Below are 14,882 nucleotides of genomic sequence, written 5' to 3'. Positions count from 1 at the left end.
ACAGCCACCAGGCATGGAGTCCCTCTAACCAGCCACCCAACACCCCAAAATCACATATCCAACAACTCCTCCGCGAAATCATCCAGCCAAACCGTCTTGAACCTCTCCCCCCAGCGCTCCCTGAACTCACTCCTGAGGTACATCTTGCTCACGTTCGCGCTCCAGCTGACCAGCTCCACCTTCCACCCGTGGCGCAGCGCGCGCTCCGCCATCGCCATGAAGCCGTCGCTGTACTCCGCGCGCGCCGCGTCGCCCGTCGCGATCACCATCGTCGCCGGCGCCTCGGCGTCCACCACGGACTCCAGGATCTTCAGGTGCAGGATCTCGTCGACGCCCTGCTCCATCATCTTCGCGGGGGCGAACTGCGGCTCTCGGGCGGCAGCGCCGTTGGCGGTCGTTTCTGAGCCGCCGGCGGGCGGCGGAGGGGCTTTCGCCCCGCCGTTCCAGCTGCCGCGCTTGCCGGAGTTGCGCTTCTCGTCCTGCTCTTTGAAGTAGATCTGGCGCTCCGTGAGCTCTTTCGCTTTGTAGACTTTGTCGAGGAGCGAGACCTCGTAGCCTACTTTGCGGGCGGTGACGAAGGCCGGGACCTCGGGCAGGGAGCCGACGAGGACGCGCTTGGCGACGGGCCGGCGGCGCTCCATGAGCAGCGCGAGGGCGTCGAAGGAGATGTCCGCGGTGCTGCCCGTGCGCCAGTGCGCGGGGATGCCGCGCTCGCGCTTGAGCTGGTCGTTGAAGCCGATGAAGATGTTGCTGGCGTCGACGAAGACGTGCACGCCCGCCGGGTCGCTGGAGTGGTTGACCATGGGCATGGGCGAGACGAGGTAGGGCCGCTCGGCCGGGTGCTCGTTGAGCAGGCGCAGGAAGAGCGCCCAGTGCTTGTCTTCGCCGGAGCGGATGATGCGGGGTTCGATGGCGTTGGGGCGCCGCTTCGAGGGCGTGCCGGACGGCTGCATGACGGCTTTTACTGCCTGCACGGCCTGTTTGGCTGCCTCTTGCTGGGTCGCGAAGGGGTCGGAGGTGTCCTTCTTTCTTTGGGGTTGGGTTGTTGCGGGAGGGCCGTACTGCTGGCTCTTGAAGTTGGGCGTAGCGAGGGGCTTCTTGTTCTGGTTGTAAGTTTCGTAAAGAGCGGCTGCTTGTGCGTTCTTGATGGGTGTGGTCGTTGCCGGTTGTGAGATTTGACGCTTGGTTGCGTCAAGGCGCTTGGGCGCGGGTGTGCTGGGTAACTCATCGTCCGTCTTGCTATCCTTGACCTTGTCCTCCTTCTTTCGAGGGGCAACAGAGGCAGGAAGAAGTCCCTTGGACAGTGCAAGAGGTGCGGGAGAAGAAGCCGGCTGGACAAACCCAGGCAATCCGCCTGGACCAGACTGCTTGGTCGGTGTACTTGACCCGGTGTGGGCACTAGCCTTCCGTGCCGGTGTGGTGCGTAATATTCCTTCACCCTCATTCTCTGACATAGCGCCCTGCCTCGCAGCCAAAGCTGCTTCTCTTGCCTTCCTCTCTTTCCTATTCTGTTTCTTGCGTTGCGTCTTCGTAAGCTTCGGTGCCTCTTCTGGCGAGGTCGAGTTATCCGTGGCACTACCAGCGGTCTCGTCGGCACTTTCTTGATCCTTCCAAGTCACGCCTCTGGTCTGCTTCGTTGGTCTGACGTACGTAGCGCCATCCGACGTGTAGTCCCGAATGCTGACGACTCTGCCCGTGTCCGGGGACGGATCCTTCGGTCGTACATCGTGCAAAGGCACTCCCATGTACTCCCATATCTTAGCGAAATCACCAAGGCCGCTGGAAGCCTTGGCGAAGTCCTTCTTGTCTACCCCTTCATCAACCCCGCTGTCATGGAAGTCATCGCTGCCATGTGACTTGGGCGGCGAGGCGGGCGCCTGGGCAGCCGGCTGGCGGATCTGCTCGGCGGTGGAGAGGTTGCTGTTGAGGAGTTCAAGCGCATGAGAGAAATCCCAGGGCTTGCTGGCGGGCAATGTGCTCATGTAAAGCTGCGGTGCGCGTGCGCGGAGCGCGCGGTTCGTGGGTTGCGGTGGTTGTTGCTTGTGTCAATGTTGGGTGTTGTAGCGGGCGTCTAGGGTTGGAGCAATGCTATCAGCTCGCCACCCGGCGTCGGCGTTTGGAGAAGTGGGTCAGGCGTACGGGCGTCAATGCGAGTCCACGTCTTGGTCATGTCTCGCGAGAGAGTTTCAGCTGAAGAGCATATTGCTGTGAACAATGGACAAAGCGAAAGAGGCTGATGAGTGTAGGAGCAGAAAGGTCCAGAAGCGAAGCTGTTTCTTTTGTTCAGGGTCACGGCAGGAGTCACTTCACCGCGTTGTGAGACTATGACTACACCACTCCCAAAGCTTCGACGTCCCACGTTCCGCTTCAGGTGGGGCTGTGAATCTCGTCCTTTGATCTGCAAATAGAAGACGCTTCATACATGTAGAACAGCCGGTCACCCATTCCAATTCACCGCAGCCTAATGTTCCCCGTCGTGTGCACAGCGGCCGTGGACCCCAAATTCATCGATGACTTCCTCCGAACCAGCTATGAAGGCTATCCGGAAGCCTCGCAAGGACTCTGCATAATCACATCTCGAGATAGAGCAGCATATCAGCATGATGAGTCTAAACCTTCTAAAGAAGAGATTGCCAGAGGAATGCGTGTGAAGACTCAAGGAGGTGGACCGATGAAGACGCCTTCCAGACCGCCTTGGAAGGTCGACTTCTCGCCACCGTTTCTCAGTAAGAGCCCAGAGGAGGTGGCGAAGGTCTTGAGATATGAGCTTGATAATACTCTACTTGGGCTCGACTACTGCGCCATCATCGATGACAAGTCCCTTCAAGATAGGCGCGCTCTCGTCATGCATACAGTGAAACCTGAAGACGAGCATGAATACAAGATGGTCCGCGTGCCATTTGAAGAAGTCAACGCCGTACTTGTATGCTGTAGCATTGGCGAAACCGATCTCGACGATGTATCAGATGCGCATCCGCCTTTAGCTTGAGACCACAGTCCTTGTATTTAGCAAGAAGCGCAGAAAGCAAGAAAACATCCAAGCACTCAAGAACCAAGAGTTCAAGTTACTATCAATTAAACAAACAGCTTCCAAGCAAAAACATTCAATCCATCATCGAGTTCTTTCCGCCTCGAACCAATCAATCTCTGTAGCTCCAAAAAGAGAAAAGGTGACCAAGCAACCAGCAACCGCAAGACGATCTTCAAAGCAGCAACCCAATCCACCATCGAGTTTCTCCAAACTCTCCACATTCAGTTGCTGTTGAGAACCCACTCCCTCGTCTTCTTCGCGTTCATAGTCTTTGGCTCGACGAGAGCGCTCTCCGCGGGAGTCTCTGCGAGGGGCGTGTTTGGCATCTTGGAAGACGCCTGCAGAGCCGCAATGGTGGGCTTGACGAGGCTGGTTTGGGATGGCGGACCCACGAGACCAGGAGTGCTCGAGATCGTGGCAGAGTACTCGCTCTCCTCGTCATTGTCGCGGGCTGCCTCACCCAGGCGACCGAGCTTGAACTTGTCAAGGGCTGCGGCGTTCTTCTGGGTACCAGACTTCGCGAGCGATGGGATCTTGTGTGTCTGTGGCGTGACTCCCAAAGCTGGCGGAGCCGGCGAAAAAAGAGCGTCACCGGCCTGAAGGATGCTGCCTTCGCCGAGCTGGAACCTGACAGCCTTTTTCCCATGCTGAGCAATATGCTGCGTGTTCACAGAAGGGTCCACATGAGAAAGCATAGTCTTGACAGGCACGGGAGTTTTAGCCTGCTGAGGACCTGCGAGGGCGTCGGCCGGGTGCCCGTCCGGCCCGATTGAAGCCTCAGGATCATTGGTGACAGTGGAGAAGGTCATTAGATCGTCAGCGGATGCAGAGGCTGGGGTTGGGCCACCATCTGTGCCTGTGGCATGGGCATCAGTGGTGGCAACGCCTGCTTGGGCAGCAACATGATCCTCCAGATCCTTGATTCGCTTGAGCAAATACCTGCAAACTGTCAGTCGGGTCTCACTCGTGGAGCGAATTGTGAGCAAACTCACTCGAGCTTCTCATGGTGTGCGTCGACTTTGCTGTCAACCTTCTTGTAGAGCGCATGCGCCTTCTTATGCCCCTCAAGGCTGTACGTGTGCCCTTCGAGGTACATGTCGAGGCAATCCTCGCGGCGCTTTCTCTGGATACCCTTGGTCTCGGTCAAATCAATGCGGAGCTTGGCGTTGGTCACCTTCTGCTCATGATTGACTTCCAGTTGGTCCTGGTGGGCAACACGGAACTCGGAGTCGGTTATCTTCTGCTCATGATTGACTTGCATTTGGTCCTGATGGGCAACAAGGAACTCGAAGTTCGTTATCTTCTGCTCATTATTGACTCGCATTTGGTCCTGGTGGGCCATCTCCAGTATGCTGAGGCGCCTCGCATAGCTCTCAGCCGGGTACGCATTATCACCACCGCTGTTGACAAAGTCAACGGGCGGGTGGGGATCATACGATGGATTGTGCTGATCAAAATTCCAGTACGCCATGATGAGTATGGTATGGGCTGATGATCGAAATTGGTGAGGAAGAGTGATGTTATGTGAGAGGGAGCTGGATGGGGAAGAAGGTGGTGTCACGCAAAGTCTGTCGAAATTGGCTTGTGGTGTTGTTGTTGCTGTGGCTGCTGCGGCTGTTGTTGTTTGTTGTGGTGACCACCGGAGGGAAGCAGTCGCGCGCTTGCGTTTCGCGAGGAAGGCGCGATCGCCGGACGTAAGTGAAGTCTGCTAGGCGACCAACGAAGCGATTGAGGTCAGCGTAGAATGAAAGCTTCCGTTTCATGGATCTCGTGGACAAAAGCACACACGGAAAGCGGATGAACGAGAGAAAACATAGCGAGCTTCTTGGATCATCCCATTGTTCGTAATATTTTACAAGCAGCCTCCTTGACCTTACTGACTTCGGTCCTCCGGGTATTTGATTTTTGTACAGTCGGGCTTCCCAACGCAGTCTTCGCCTCCGAGTTCGCCTACTCCTCCCGCGCCTGCTTCATCCTCTGCTGCCACTGCTTCTTCATGATAACGGGAGAGCCATGGTTGGCCTGGGCCTGGGCGAAGGCTGCGGTCATGATGGGAGAGCTTTCGGTTCGAATTGTTGTACCGATCGACATAAAAAAGCTACAGAGATGTTAGCATTTAAGGCAATCAGGTTTGGAAAGCTTCGCAAGTGGCATACCCGAAAGTGGCCGCGGAACCCAGCATGTACTGGCCCAGAGTCCTCATCATGCCGTTGGGGCCGGGACCGAAGCGGATGATGTTGGTTGCACCGAAGATGAAGCCAATAATCAGGCCGACAGCTAGAGAATGGTGAGTACTGGCACGTAACTACTCGCTAGGTCGTCTGAAAACTAACAGCCACCCATCATGCCGCCCATCTTCACTGCGAAGGAATCAGCTCTCGTCTATGGTTGTGCTCCCGCGCCAGAGGATGCCTACTCTTGTCAAAGGTGGACTGGCCACCGGCACCGCCGGCACTAGCTGCGACGGGAGGCATATTGCACGCAAAAATATGTATTACTTGGTATTTGAGTAAATGCTCGCTGGGCTCTAGCTGTTCTACAGCAGGTGAAGTCGGCGACGAAGCCTCGGCCAATCGCCAAATGTGGAGTAGACGACAGAGTTCACGCGGGACAACACCGCAGCAGGGCAGCAGGCCGTGTGGGCGCAGTGAAGAAATCAACGGCGACTCTCGTATTCCCACGTCGTCAGTCACTGCACCGCTGTCTCCTGCAATCTGTCACCTGCCGCCGCCGACTCGATGCACTGAGGCCGTCCTCGACTGGTGGTGTAGCCGCTCGCTTGCAGTGCTGCCGCTGCCCGTGCGGCTTCTGCGAAGCAGCCTGCCTCCCTTTCGAGCTGATGAGCAGCACCTTAGCGAAACATTCCGTCCCATCCCGCCGCCCGCCCCTCGACCACGAGCCCATCTCGCCATCTCGCCGCCGCATCGCCGCCCTCCGCCGTCATATCTGGCCATCGCACCCAGTCGCGAGCCTTGAGCGACCCTGAAACCGCCGCCCACAGACCGCCTGTTCACCTCCGCAAGACGCCGCACACGACCACCTGATCCGTGCCCAAAGCATCGCAGCTCGACCGTCCACGCATCACCACGCGACCAGCACATGCAGGCGGCCCGACCTTGCCTGGGCGCCGGTCTGTACTCTGATCCTGCCTTCTGGAACAAAGCCGGCTGCACAACGGAAGGAGTAGGACGCGCGCTGCCGGAATAACAACAAGGGCCGACTTACAGCACTCCGACCCGTCCCCATCGCGACCTCGACATCCGCGTCACAAGCGTCGCGAACGTACTCACGCTTCCAATGACGGCTGTCGCTCCACCCTTGTCCTTCCAACAGAACAGCAAGATAGGATGGAATGGCAACGGGGGTGAAGAGAACGGTTTCGCCGCCATGAACAACGACGAAGCCACTAAAATGTTCGCTTCTGCTCCGCGCAAAACCGCCCAGAGACAGAACTCGTCGTCGTCGCTCGCCTCTACCAACTCATCCACATCCACCATATCCGCGTCATCGGCGCAAACAAACGGTACGAGCGTATCTTCAGGAGAATCAGGAAGCTGGGCAGTGCGAAAGAAGCCGACAAGGGGACTCTGGCCACCTGGCAAGGCCGAACCTGCTACTGGAATCACAACTGCGCGGCCGCAAGCCGTGAGCTCTGCGACGTCCGGTGCCACCGCGTCATCCGCCATATCCGCATTACACGCTCCAATGCTCCCTTCGCAACAAATGGCTAACGGTACGGCGCAGACCAATGGGTCTATGCGCAATCAGCAACAAGCCGAGCCGCCCGCCATCCTCCACTTGCTTCCCATCAATGGCACATTCGACCGGAAGACTATAACCGTGCCATATTTCCCTGAGGTTCTGCGGATCGGGCGACAAACCAATCAGAAGACTGTACCCTCAGCGCTAAACGGATATTTCGACTCGAAGGTCCTGTCTCGCCAACATGCCGAGGTGTACGCGGATCGCCAAGGTCGGATCTTCATCAAGGATGTCAAGAGCAGCAACGGCACATTTGTCAACGGTATGCGGTTGAGTCAGGAGAATAAGGAGTCCGAACCGAGAGAGTTGAGAGAGCAAGACGTCCTGGAGCTCGGCATTGATATCGTAAGCGAGGACCAGAAAACGGTTGTACACCATAAAGTTGCCGCCAAGGTCGAGCATGCTGGAGTCTACGGCCAGGGTAATGACACCCTTAACTTTGGCGATCTGGATCCAAGCTCTGGAGGGGGAATGATGGTGAATGGCCAGAACTTGAAGCGAAATGGCAGCCAGGGAAGCTTAAATGGAAGAGGTCCCGTGAATATGAATGGGCAGGCAGGGATGAACGGACAGGTCATGGGTCAGCCCGCGCATGTACGGAACTGGCTGAACCCCATCACCACGGAGCACATTGTGCGGAAGTTGAATGTAAGTACTCTGAATCCGCAACCTGTCCGGATGAGACTAATATCTGCCAGGCCGAGATGAAGCTCGCCATGCAACAGTCCCAGGACCTCGCCCGCGCACGGAAATGCATTGAAGCCATGCTTGGGGGCGAAGCGAAGCCTTCTGAGAAAGAGCCGAAAAAGACTTCAGAAAAGGCCCGCCCTTCGCCAGTTAAGCAGAAGTCAGACCTCAAGACTCAATTTCTGGACCCTCCTGCGCCGCCACCGCAAGCACCTCTCCCCGAAAAGCCGGATGTAGCAAAAGCCCTCGCTGATCCACTCATCCAACCACTGCTCAAGCGGGCCGAATCGACCCGCCCCTCTTCAGCAAACAGCTCGCCTACACGTATGGACCATTCTAGCGATATCCTGAGATTGTGCGAGGAGCTGAAGCTCGCCAAAGGCGAGCTGAGCAGCCAAGCAGAGCGCATGAAGGGACTAGAGACTCAGCTCGCTCACGAGCGTCTTGCAAGGGAAAGCGCAGAGTCACGTGCCCTCCGGCTTGAGAGCAGCGATCGAACAGAAGCTTCACCTGAAACAACCGAAGAAGAAGAGAAACATGATTCTCCACAGTCTAGAGCTCCTGCCGCTGACGCGGCAACCTCAAGTCCCCCCGACCTTCACACTCAGCTGGAGCGTCTCCAAATCAGCATGGATGAGATGAAGCAGCAGATGGAATCCTACCGCTTGCGCGCAGAGACCGCCGAAACGGAGCGGGACGAAGCGCGCACCAGTCTTGCAGGATTGGTGGAACAAAAGCGTGCCGAAAACGCAGCTGAAGAAGCTCGCACTGCCTCCCGATCACGCCGCGGCTCATCCAAAACTAGATCACCTACACGCAGTCAGAAGTCCGAGGGACAAAACGGCCACGCCGTCTCCCCAGCACCCACTGTCATCTCACTACTAGAGAGGGCCGACATCCAAGAAGGCCAAGCCATTACTCCAGAGCAGGCACGAATCCTTCAGCAGTTCCTGAACCAGGAGGTCCTAGGAGTACCCAGCACCGCAGCGGAAGGCAAGGGCGGAACAGCAACGGTCAGCGCACCACATGAGAGTGCGCTAACGTACCACGGCCGACCACTCACGGGCGCGGCGCTGGTAGTCGTGCTGGGCGTGTGCTTGATGGGCTGGATGAACAGCTGGCCGCGGGTGGAACGATGATCCTGGCATTCGCATCCCGGCGTGGCATACACCTGCATCGCATCACAGCGCGCGAGCACAGCGGCCTCGCTCCCATCTACATCGCCTCCCATCTCGACCTCCTTGGATACCCCACCATTACATCACGCCCAACGAATTGCACGCAGCGTCACGTCTCAGTCACTCGCGTTGATTACACCAAAGAAGAAAGCTGCACAGGCTACGAGCGCGCGCGCACACCACACTTACTCGTTATTTTGAATTCCCTTTTGTCTCGACCTCCTCTTCTTCTCCCCTTTCTATTTGTGAACTGTACAGAAAGGCAGGGCGCCCTCGAACTCTTTTTTTCTTGTCTCCTTGAATCTGGGACCGGGATCGGGCAGGGCTAGTACGGACGGACGGACGGGGTTTCTTGTTTTAAGAAGAGCGGTGGGGGAAATAACGGACGGAAATGGGATTTCCTTGTCTTCTTCAAGTTTTCCCTAGGAAACTCTTTTCGAATTGTGTTCTTGATGATTGGAGCTTGTTAGGGAGACTCAGCGGTGGCTGAAGAGGTGTGCATAGGTGGGTGTGGAGAGGCAGAGTAAGCGAATCGAATGAAATGAATTGTGTATCGAGATTCCGCTGTCAACATCTTTGTCTGTCATCTTAGATTGATATTATGCTGCTGCACTGCAAATGCAAATCGATGTCTGACCTCCAGGTCACGTGACTGATCGCTTACATATCTCTCCCCATGCTGCAGATGGTGGCTTGTGTATTTCTATTAGCGAAATGCACCCAAACGTTCTCACATATAGACTGAGCTCTGATGGCGTCTTTTGCGGCATGAACAAGCTCGCTGTGCCATTTCATCCTTTCGCGTCTAAGCGGTAGGAAACAGTCAATGAACAGGCAAAGGGAATCTAAGTACGTGCCGGTATGCTACAGTATATACAAGTCTAGTCGAGCTCACCGTCCGTCCTCATAAGCTTGGGGTCCCACTCCTTGACGTCAGTCAAGCTCGTCAGGCCATGGCTAGGCTCGCAGGTCTTCCTGCCGCTGAAGGGACCAGGAGCCGGGAGCTTCGCGCCCTGCGCCGCGTATCCTCTGCCTTGCTCGGGGATCTGCTTGCCCTCGCCGCCGGGGCCCGAAACCTCGTCCTGACCGCTCATGCCGGGCAGGCCGGGCGCCATTCCTCCGGCGCCGGTCTTCTCGGCCGCCTCCTTCAGCGCTACCAGCAGTGACTTGGTCGTCTCGGGCGTCAGGTCCTCGAAGTAGTCGTCGTTGATCTGGACCATGGGCGCGTTCACGCAGGCGCCGAGGCACTCGACTTCGGTGAAGGTGAACATCTTGTCCTCGGTCGTCTGGCCCGGGTGCACGCCGAGCTGCTCCTCGATGGCCTTCATGATGCCGTCGCTGCCCTTGAGCTGGCAAGGGGTCTGTGCAGAGCATTCGTCAGTGTCCAGTTCTTACAAAGTGGTGTATCCTCTCCTCCATAGCTCTTCAACGTACCGTTGTGCAGCACTGAACGTGGAACCTGCCCACGGGGTTGCGGTTGTACATGGTGTAGAAAGTGGCGACCTCGTAGACGCGCATGGGCGGCATCTCGAGGATGCGCGCGACCTCGTTCATGACGCTGATGCTGGTGAAGCCGTGCTGCCTCTGGCCGAGGTCGAGCAGAGGCATGACGGCGGCCTTCTTGTACTGGCTGGGGTAGCGGGACAGCACTTCCTGGATGAGCTTCTCATTCTGGGCGTTGAACTTGAAGGGGATGTTGAGGTTGTTGTCGGGGGTGTCGCGGTGCTGCGAGAGGCGTGGTTAGAACGGAGTATGGGCGAGGTGTGATCCTGGGGGCGCAAGGAGGACATACCACGTTCAAGGTGTCGCTCCGGGGCGCGGCGGACACGCGGAACTGGCGCTGCTGCTGTCGCGAGGCGGTGCGCAGGACGCGCGCGCTGCTTCTGAAGGCCCAAGGAGCGAGTTTAGAGGCCATTGTTGTGGTGGTGTGTATGTGGCGGGCGAGGTGCAGTCGGCATTGGGGCTGCTCGCATCGAAACTCTCAAAGTTGCCGCGCTTCGACGATGCTGGTCAGCCGCTAGCGCTGCTCTGATTGGTTGACGCACCTTGTCTGAACGTCAGCGAAACAATCCATGTTCTTGCAGCACAGGTACGTTTGTCGAATATAATGTTCGTAACTACATCGAAGCTGCCCAGTATGATGCAGATTGAAAGAACACCATGCTTGCACTGATTTCATGACAATCCTTTCATAGCAGACGTTACATATTGCAAACCCCTTCCAAATTGCGATTGCGTTGTCAGTCGGACCAGTCATTTAGCTGGCTATTGACTAATGCAGTCGATACAATGACAATCTGCGTTTGAAAGCAGGTTAACAATCGGGGTTGTATCAAAGTCGCTTCAGCGAAGGCGCCCTACCCAATTCAGCGTTGAAGCCATCTCCGTAGAGCTTGGCCAGACCGCCCTCAGCCTCTACTCACCCGAAAGATAATGAACGGAACTCTCATCATCAAGGTCGCAGCCACAGATCTGCTCGTGGTATTCAAGAGAAACCTCACCTCCTCCTTCGATGACCACCTTGTAGTTTCCGCCAGTCTCCTCCAAATCGCCGTATCCGTAATCGCTATCGCACTCTCCCTCATCTTCGGCGCCTTCGACGTAGTCTCCGTCGGAAAAGCCGTCCTCGCCTTCGAAGTACCCTTCATCATCTTCTCCAAAATCAGTAGTCTCCGGATCATCGTCGGTTGCGGCTTCGCCGTCGTCCTCAATGCCGCTATCCTCGCCTCCAGAGCCAAGCAGCGCGTCGCGAGCCGCGGTGACCTATAGCGATACTGAGAACCTGGTATATGAAAGTCCGGAGTTGGTATGACGATTGAATTACCGCGATCATCTTCTCATGGGTGCCTCCTTTATCTGGATGAGCTTTAGCGGCAGCACGCTTATAAGCGCGATTAATGTCTTGGGCAGTGGCTCCGTGCTCAATCCCAAGGACTGCGTAATGATCATGTTTTTTGTCAGCCATGTTGACGATAGTGAGTAGAATAAGCTGTTGAGATTTAGTAAACCCAATTCATCGTAGTATGAAGGATATGTGGATAACTCACGGCAAGAATAGCGGTATTCCGTGTACGACGTGTAGAGCGGTAAAGCAGATGTGCGACGATGTGATTAGGATGGAGGGGACAGAAGAGTGGAGGGATTCAGAGGCCTGCCTAAGCTAACAACCTGATGCCCTCGTGGCTCGTGGCCATGTGATCCTTCTGAGCATGTGATTTGGATTTAGTATGCTATTACAGGCTGACATGTCAAAGTCGAAGCGTTAGGGCTACTGGGACAGTCTCGTTCCGAGTCTCGCTCCAACTGATTCTTCTCGGTCCGAGTTGTTTACGCTCGTTCCCAGCTTCGATCTCTATCGGGATTGTTGACGGGTCACGGTAGCTGAGCTAAGAATACTCCAGACTCCAGTGCGCCAGCCTAGAGCATCCCAGTCTAGAGTATATCAGTCTAGAGTTTACCAATCTAGGGTATGCTAATCTATAGTGAACCAGTGTGCAATTGTTCAGAGATTGATTCGATTTCTTTGTTCGTGTCTGGCCTTTGACAATGGGCGTGAGGTTCAAATTTACTTCCTGGAAACTCGATACGTACAACTCGAAGTATACAAACATAAGCTACTTCTTCTGTTCGGCTTTCTCCTTTTCCTGCTGTGCCATCTCCTCCTCGGAAAACAGCATTTCCTGCGCACTCCACAGCTCGGAATAAATACCATCGCTGTCGACCAGCGTCTCGTGCGTGCCTTGCTCAGCAACGCTCCCGTCCTTGAGAACAATGATCACGTCGCTGTCGTAGATTGTCCGCAGTCTGTGGGCCACAAAGACACTTGTACGCGCCTTCTCCTTGATGACAGAGTTGATGTTGTGCAGCAGACCCTGCTCGGTATGCGTGTCTAGAGCGCTCGTAGCCTCGTCAAAGAATAGAAGAGGAGGATCCTTCATCACCAAGCGTGAGATCGCAAGACGCTGCTTCTCACCGCCGGAGATCATCATACCGCGCTCGCCGACCATTGTCTTGTAGCCATCCGGGAAAGACTCAATGATGTCGTGAATCTTGGCGCGCTTGGCCGCTGCTCGGACAGCATCGTCACCAGCATCGATGTTGCCGTAGCGGATGTTGTGCTCGATCGTGTCGTTGAATAGCGAAGTGTCTTGCGGCACGACACCAATGCTCTTCCGCAGGCTTTCGAGGGTCACTTCTCGGATGTCTTGGCCATCGATCGTGATGCGCCCTTCTTGCACGTCGTAGAATCGGAACAAGAGTCGCAAAATGGTCGATTTGCCGCAGCCGGAAGGCCCGACTATAGCAACCTTTTTGCCAGCCGGGATAGTGAGGTTCATGTTGCGCAAGATGGGGCGGTCCTCGCGGTATCCGAAAGTGACATTCTCGAAGCGGATCTCGCCGCCTTTATTCAGCAGCAGAGGCTTCGCGTCCTTCGGTTCCTTGATAGCGACGTTGACCTTCTGCAGGTTGAATAGAGTCTCCATGTCGAGAAGACTTTGTCGCAGCTCGCGGTAGACAGAGCCGAGAAAGTTGAGCGGCACGCTCAGTTGAAAGACGAGCTGGTTAACCAGGACGAGGTCGCCAACCGAAAGACCTCCCGATGCAACGCCTTGAGCGGCCATGTACATCATGCCTGTCAATGCGGTCGAAAAGATCAGGTTCTGACCACTGTTCAGGTACGCAAGCGAAGTAGCGACTTTGATGCTCGCGTCTTGGTACTTGTGCAACGCAGCATCGTAGCGACCGACCTCAAACTTCTCGTTGTTGAAGTATTTGACAGCTTCGTAGTTGATCAAGCTGTCCACTGCCACCGTTGCACCTTTGTTGTCCGCCGCGTTGGCCTGCTTCCTGAACTTGGTTCTCCATGCAGTAGTCATGATCGTGAAGGCCGAGTAGGCGAGCATAGTACCAACAGTAGCCAGCGCAAATTTGAATCCAAACTGGTAGGTGAGAATGCCGCATACGAGACTGATTTCCAATGCGGTCGGGATGATGTGGAAGACCATGCTTGTCAGGAGGAAATTAATGCCTTTGGAACCTCGGTCAATGGCACGAGTCAAACCTCCCGTCTGTCGAGAAAGATGGAAGTTCAAGTCGAGTTTCAGCAAATGCTCGAAGACATTAGCTGCCACCCGTCGAATAGCTTTTTGGGCAACGCTTGCAAAGACAGCGTTGCGCAGTTCCTGAAATACAGTTGCGCCGATTCTTGTCAGACCGTACGCGAAGATCGCCGATCCGGCCACAGTCATTGCTGTGCCACCAACCGCGGCGGCATCAATGTTCATTGAGTCGACAATCGTCTTGAAGTAGAATGGAATCTGGACATTGAGGACCTACATGACAATCTATCAACTTATGTTTCGGGCCAACGAAAACACCAGGGCAGCTAACCTTTGCGCCTACGAGAAGGCCAACACTCAAGCCAACACGAAAACGGGTGCTAAAGTCATTTTTGGGCCACAGATAATGCGCCATGTCCTTAATGATCGCCCAGTCTGCTTTCCTCTGCTCTTTATTCGACACCGTCTGCTCAGCGAGCAGTGGGCCACCTTTTGTCGTAGGCGCAGCCGGGTGTGCAGTCTTCGCCTTTACCTTCGCACCGTCGTCTGCATTGCGTTTCTCTACCTCAAGCTGAACCGTCCGCGCTTGAGCGTCATCCTTCCTGTGGTGCGGTGTAGATGCGAAGACCCGCCGAGACGAGTCAAAGATCAATGAAGGCGATGGTCGCGCGCGCAATGTCTGCGCGCCATGGAGAGAGCAGGGTACCAAGCCAGGCCGCAGAAGCAGCCGGCTGGCTAACATGTTGCAAGTCTCGTGTCGTGTGCAAGAGGTCGTTCAGAGATGGTCGTCCTGGCGCGTTGCACTCAATCGGCGTGGTCGAAGGTAGCTCCTGACCACAGATCAACAATATAGTAAAGTAATTGGAAGCGCAATAGCGTGAGGGATAAACCACGAAGGTTGCCCATGAAGGTAGGTTGTCGCGCTGGTGGGCCATGGCGTGCGTGAGATAGTGGAAAGCTCTTATCTTATCAGATCATCGGGTCAATCCAGTTTCACAAAGTGCTCCGCCAACTTCGTAATTCTACAGGGCAACACAAAGACTGGTATGAACACAGATGGTGCACAGTTTCGGAAATGCCTGTTACACTAACAAAGCTCTCACTTCGTATCTGCAAAATCTCCATTAAGCAAACACGTCGCCGATCATCTTGGTGACCCCCCCC

The 14,882-nt window shown here is 55.6% G+C and overlaps 8 protein-coding genes across 8 annotated transcripts; 2 read left to right on the top strand and 6 right to left on the bottom strand.

Annotated features, from left to right (window-relative positions):
• Positions 1 to 50: 50 nt before the first annotated feature.
• On the bottom strand, positions 51 to 1,982 carry WHR41_04713 (uncharacterized protein; the record flags this gene model as incomplete). The annotated part of the gene is made up of 1 exon (XM_069373319.1): positions 51 to 1,982. One exon carries the CDS (start codon positions 1,980 to 1,982, stop codon positions 51 to 53), a length of 1,932 nt encoding a protein of 643 aa, XP_069229064.1.
• A 482-nt stretch (positions 1,983 to 2,464) lies between these two features.
• On the top strand, positions 2,465 to 2,989 carry WHR41_04712 (uncharacterized protein; the record flags this gene model as incomplete). Its single annotated transcript, XM_069373318.1, has 1 exon — positions 2,465 to 2,989. The coding sequence occupies one exon, from the start codon at positions 2,465 to 2,467 to the stop codon at positions 2,987 to 2,989; it is 525 nt and encodes a 174-aa protein (XP_069229063.1).
• Positions 2,990 to 3,212: 223 nt separating this feature from the next.
• WHR41_04711 (uncharacterized protein) lies at positions 3,213 to 4,502 on the bottom strand (the record flags this gene model as incomplete). The annotated part of the gene is made up of 2 exons (XM_069373317.1): positions 3,213 to 3,970; positions 4,024 to 4,502. The coding sequence occupies 2 exons, from the start codon at positions 4,500 to 4,502 to the stop codon at positions 3,253 to 3,255; spliced, it is 1,197 nt and encodes a 398-aa protein (XP_069229066.1). The 3' UTR covers positions 3,213 to 3,252.
• Positions 4,503 to 4,833: 331 nt separating this feature from the next.
• On the bottom strand, positions 4,834 to 5,580 carry WHR41_04710 (uncharacterized protein). The gene is made up of 4 exons (XM_069373316.1): positions 5,448 to 5,580; positions 5,365 to 5,391; positions 5,188 to 5,308; positions 4,834 to 5,129 (listed from the first exon to the last, which is right to left on the bottom strand). Exons 1-4 carry the CDS (start codon positions 5,503 to 5,505, stop codon positions 4,982 to 4,984), a joined length of 354 nt encoding a protein of 117 aa, XP_069229065.1. The 5' UTR covers positions 5,506 to 5,580; the 3' UTR covers positions 4,834 to 4,981.
• Positions 5,581 to 5,677: 97 nt separating this feature from the next.
• WHR41_04709 (uncharacterized protein) lies at positions 5,678 to 9,217 on the top strand. The gene is made up of 2 exons (XM_069373315.1): positions 5,678 to 7,441; positions 7,492 to 9,217. The coding sequence occupies exons 1-2, from the start codon at positions 6,329 to 6,331 to the stop codon at positions 8,617 to 8,619; spliced, it is 2,241 nt and encodes a 746-aa protein (XP_069229181.1). The 5' UTR covers positions 5,678 to 6,328; the 3' UTR covers positions 8,620 to 9,217.
• A 322-nt stretch (positions 9,218 to 9,539) lies between these two features.
• Positions 9,540 to 10,606, bottom strand: WHR41_04708 (uncharacterized protein; the record flags this gene model as incomplete). The annotated part of the gene is made up of 3 exons (XM_069373314.1): positions 10,451 to 10,606; positions 10,093 to 10,383; positions 9,540 to 10,019 (listed from the first exon to the last, which is right to left on the bottom strand). The coding sequence occupies exons 1-3, from the start codon at positions 10,571 to 10,573 to the stop codon at positions 9,540 to 9,542; spliced, it is 894 nt and encodes a 297-aa protein (XP_069229182.1). The 5' UTR covers positions 10,574 to 10,606.
• Positions 10,607 to 11,073: 467 nt separating this feature from the next.
• WHR41_04707 (uncharacterized protein) lies at positions 11,074 to 11,623 on the bottom strand (the record flags this gene model as incomplete). Its single annotated transcript, XM_069373313.1, has 2 exons — positions 11,074 to 11,421; positions 11,483 to 11,623. 2 exons carry the CDS (start codon positions 11,621 to 11,623, stop codon positions 11,074 to 11,076), a joined length of 489 nt encoding a protein of 162 aa, XP_069229179.1.
• Positions 11,624 to 12,156: 533 nt separating this feature from the next.
• atm1 (Iron-sulfur clusters transporter atm1, mitochondrial) lies at positions 12,157 to 14,620 on the bottom strand. Its single transcript, XM_069373312.1, has 2 exons — positions 14,050 to 14,620; positions 12,157 to 13,991 (listed from the first exon to the last, which is right to left on the bottom strand). Exons 1-2 carry the CDS (start codon positions 14,458 to 14,460, stop codon positions 12,273 to 12,275), a joined length of 2,130 nt encoding a protein of 709 aa, XP_069229180.1. The 5' UTR covers positions 14,461 to 14,620; the 3' UTR covers positions 12,157 to 12,272.
• Positions 14,621 to 14,882: the final 262 nt, after the last annotated feature.

Source organism: Cladosporium halotolerans (genome assembly GCF_011745625.1).
Source record: "Cladosporium halotolerans strain TM138-S3 chromosome Unknown Sca16, whole genome shotgun sequence".
Taxonomy (NCBI): Eukaryota; Fungi; Ascomycota; class Dothideomycetes; order Cladosporiales; family Cladosporiaceae; genus Cladosporium; species Cladosporium halotolerans.
Note: the sequence above shows the minus strand (reverse complement) of the source record. Positions and strands in the feature narration are given on the sequence as shown.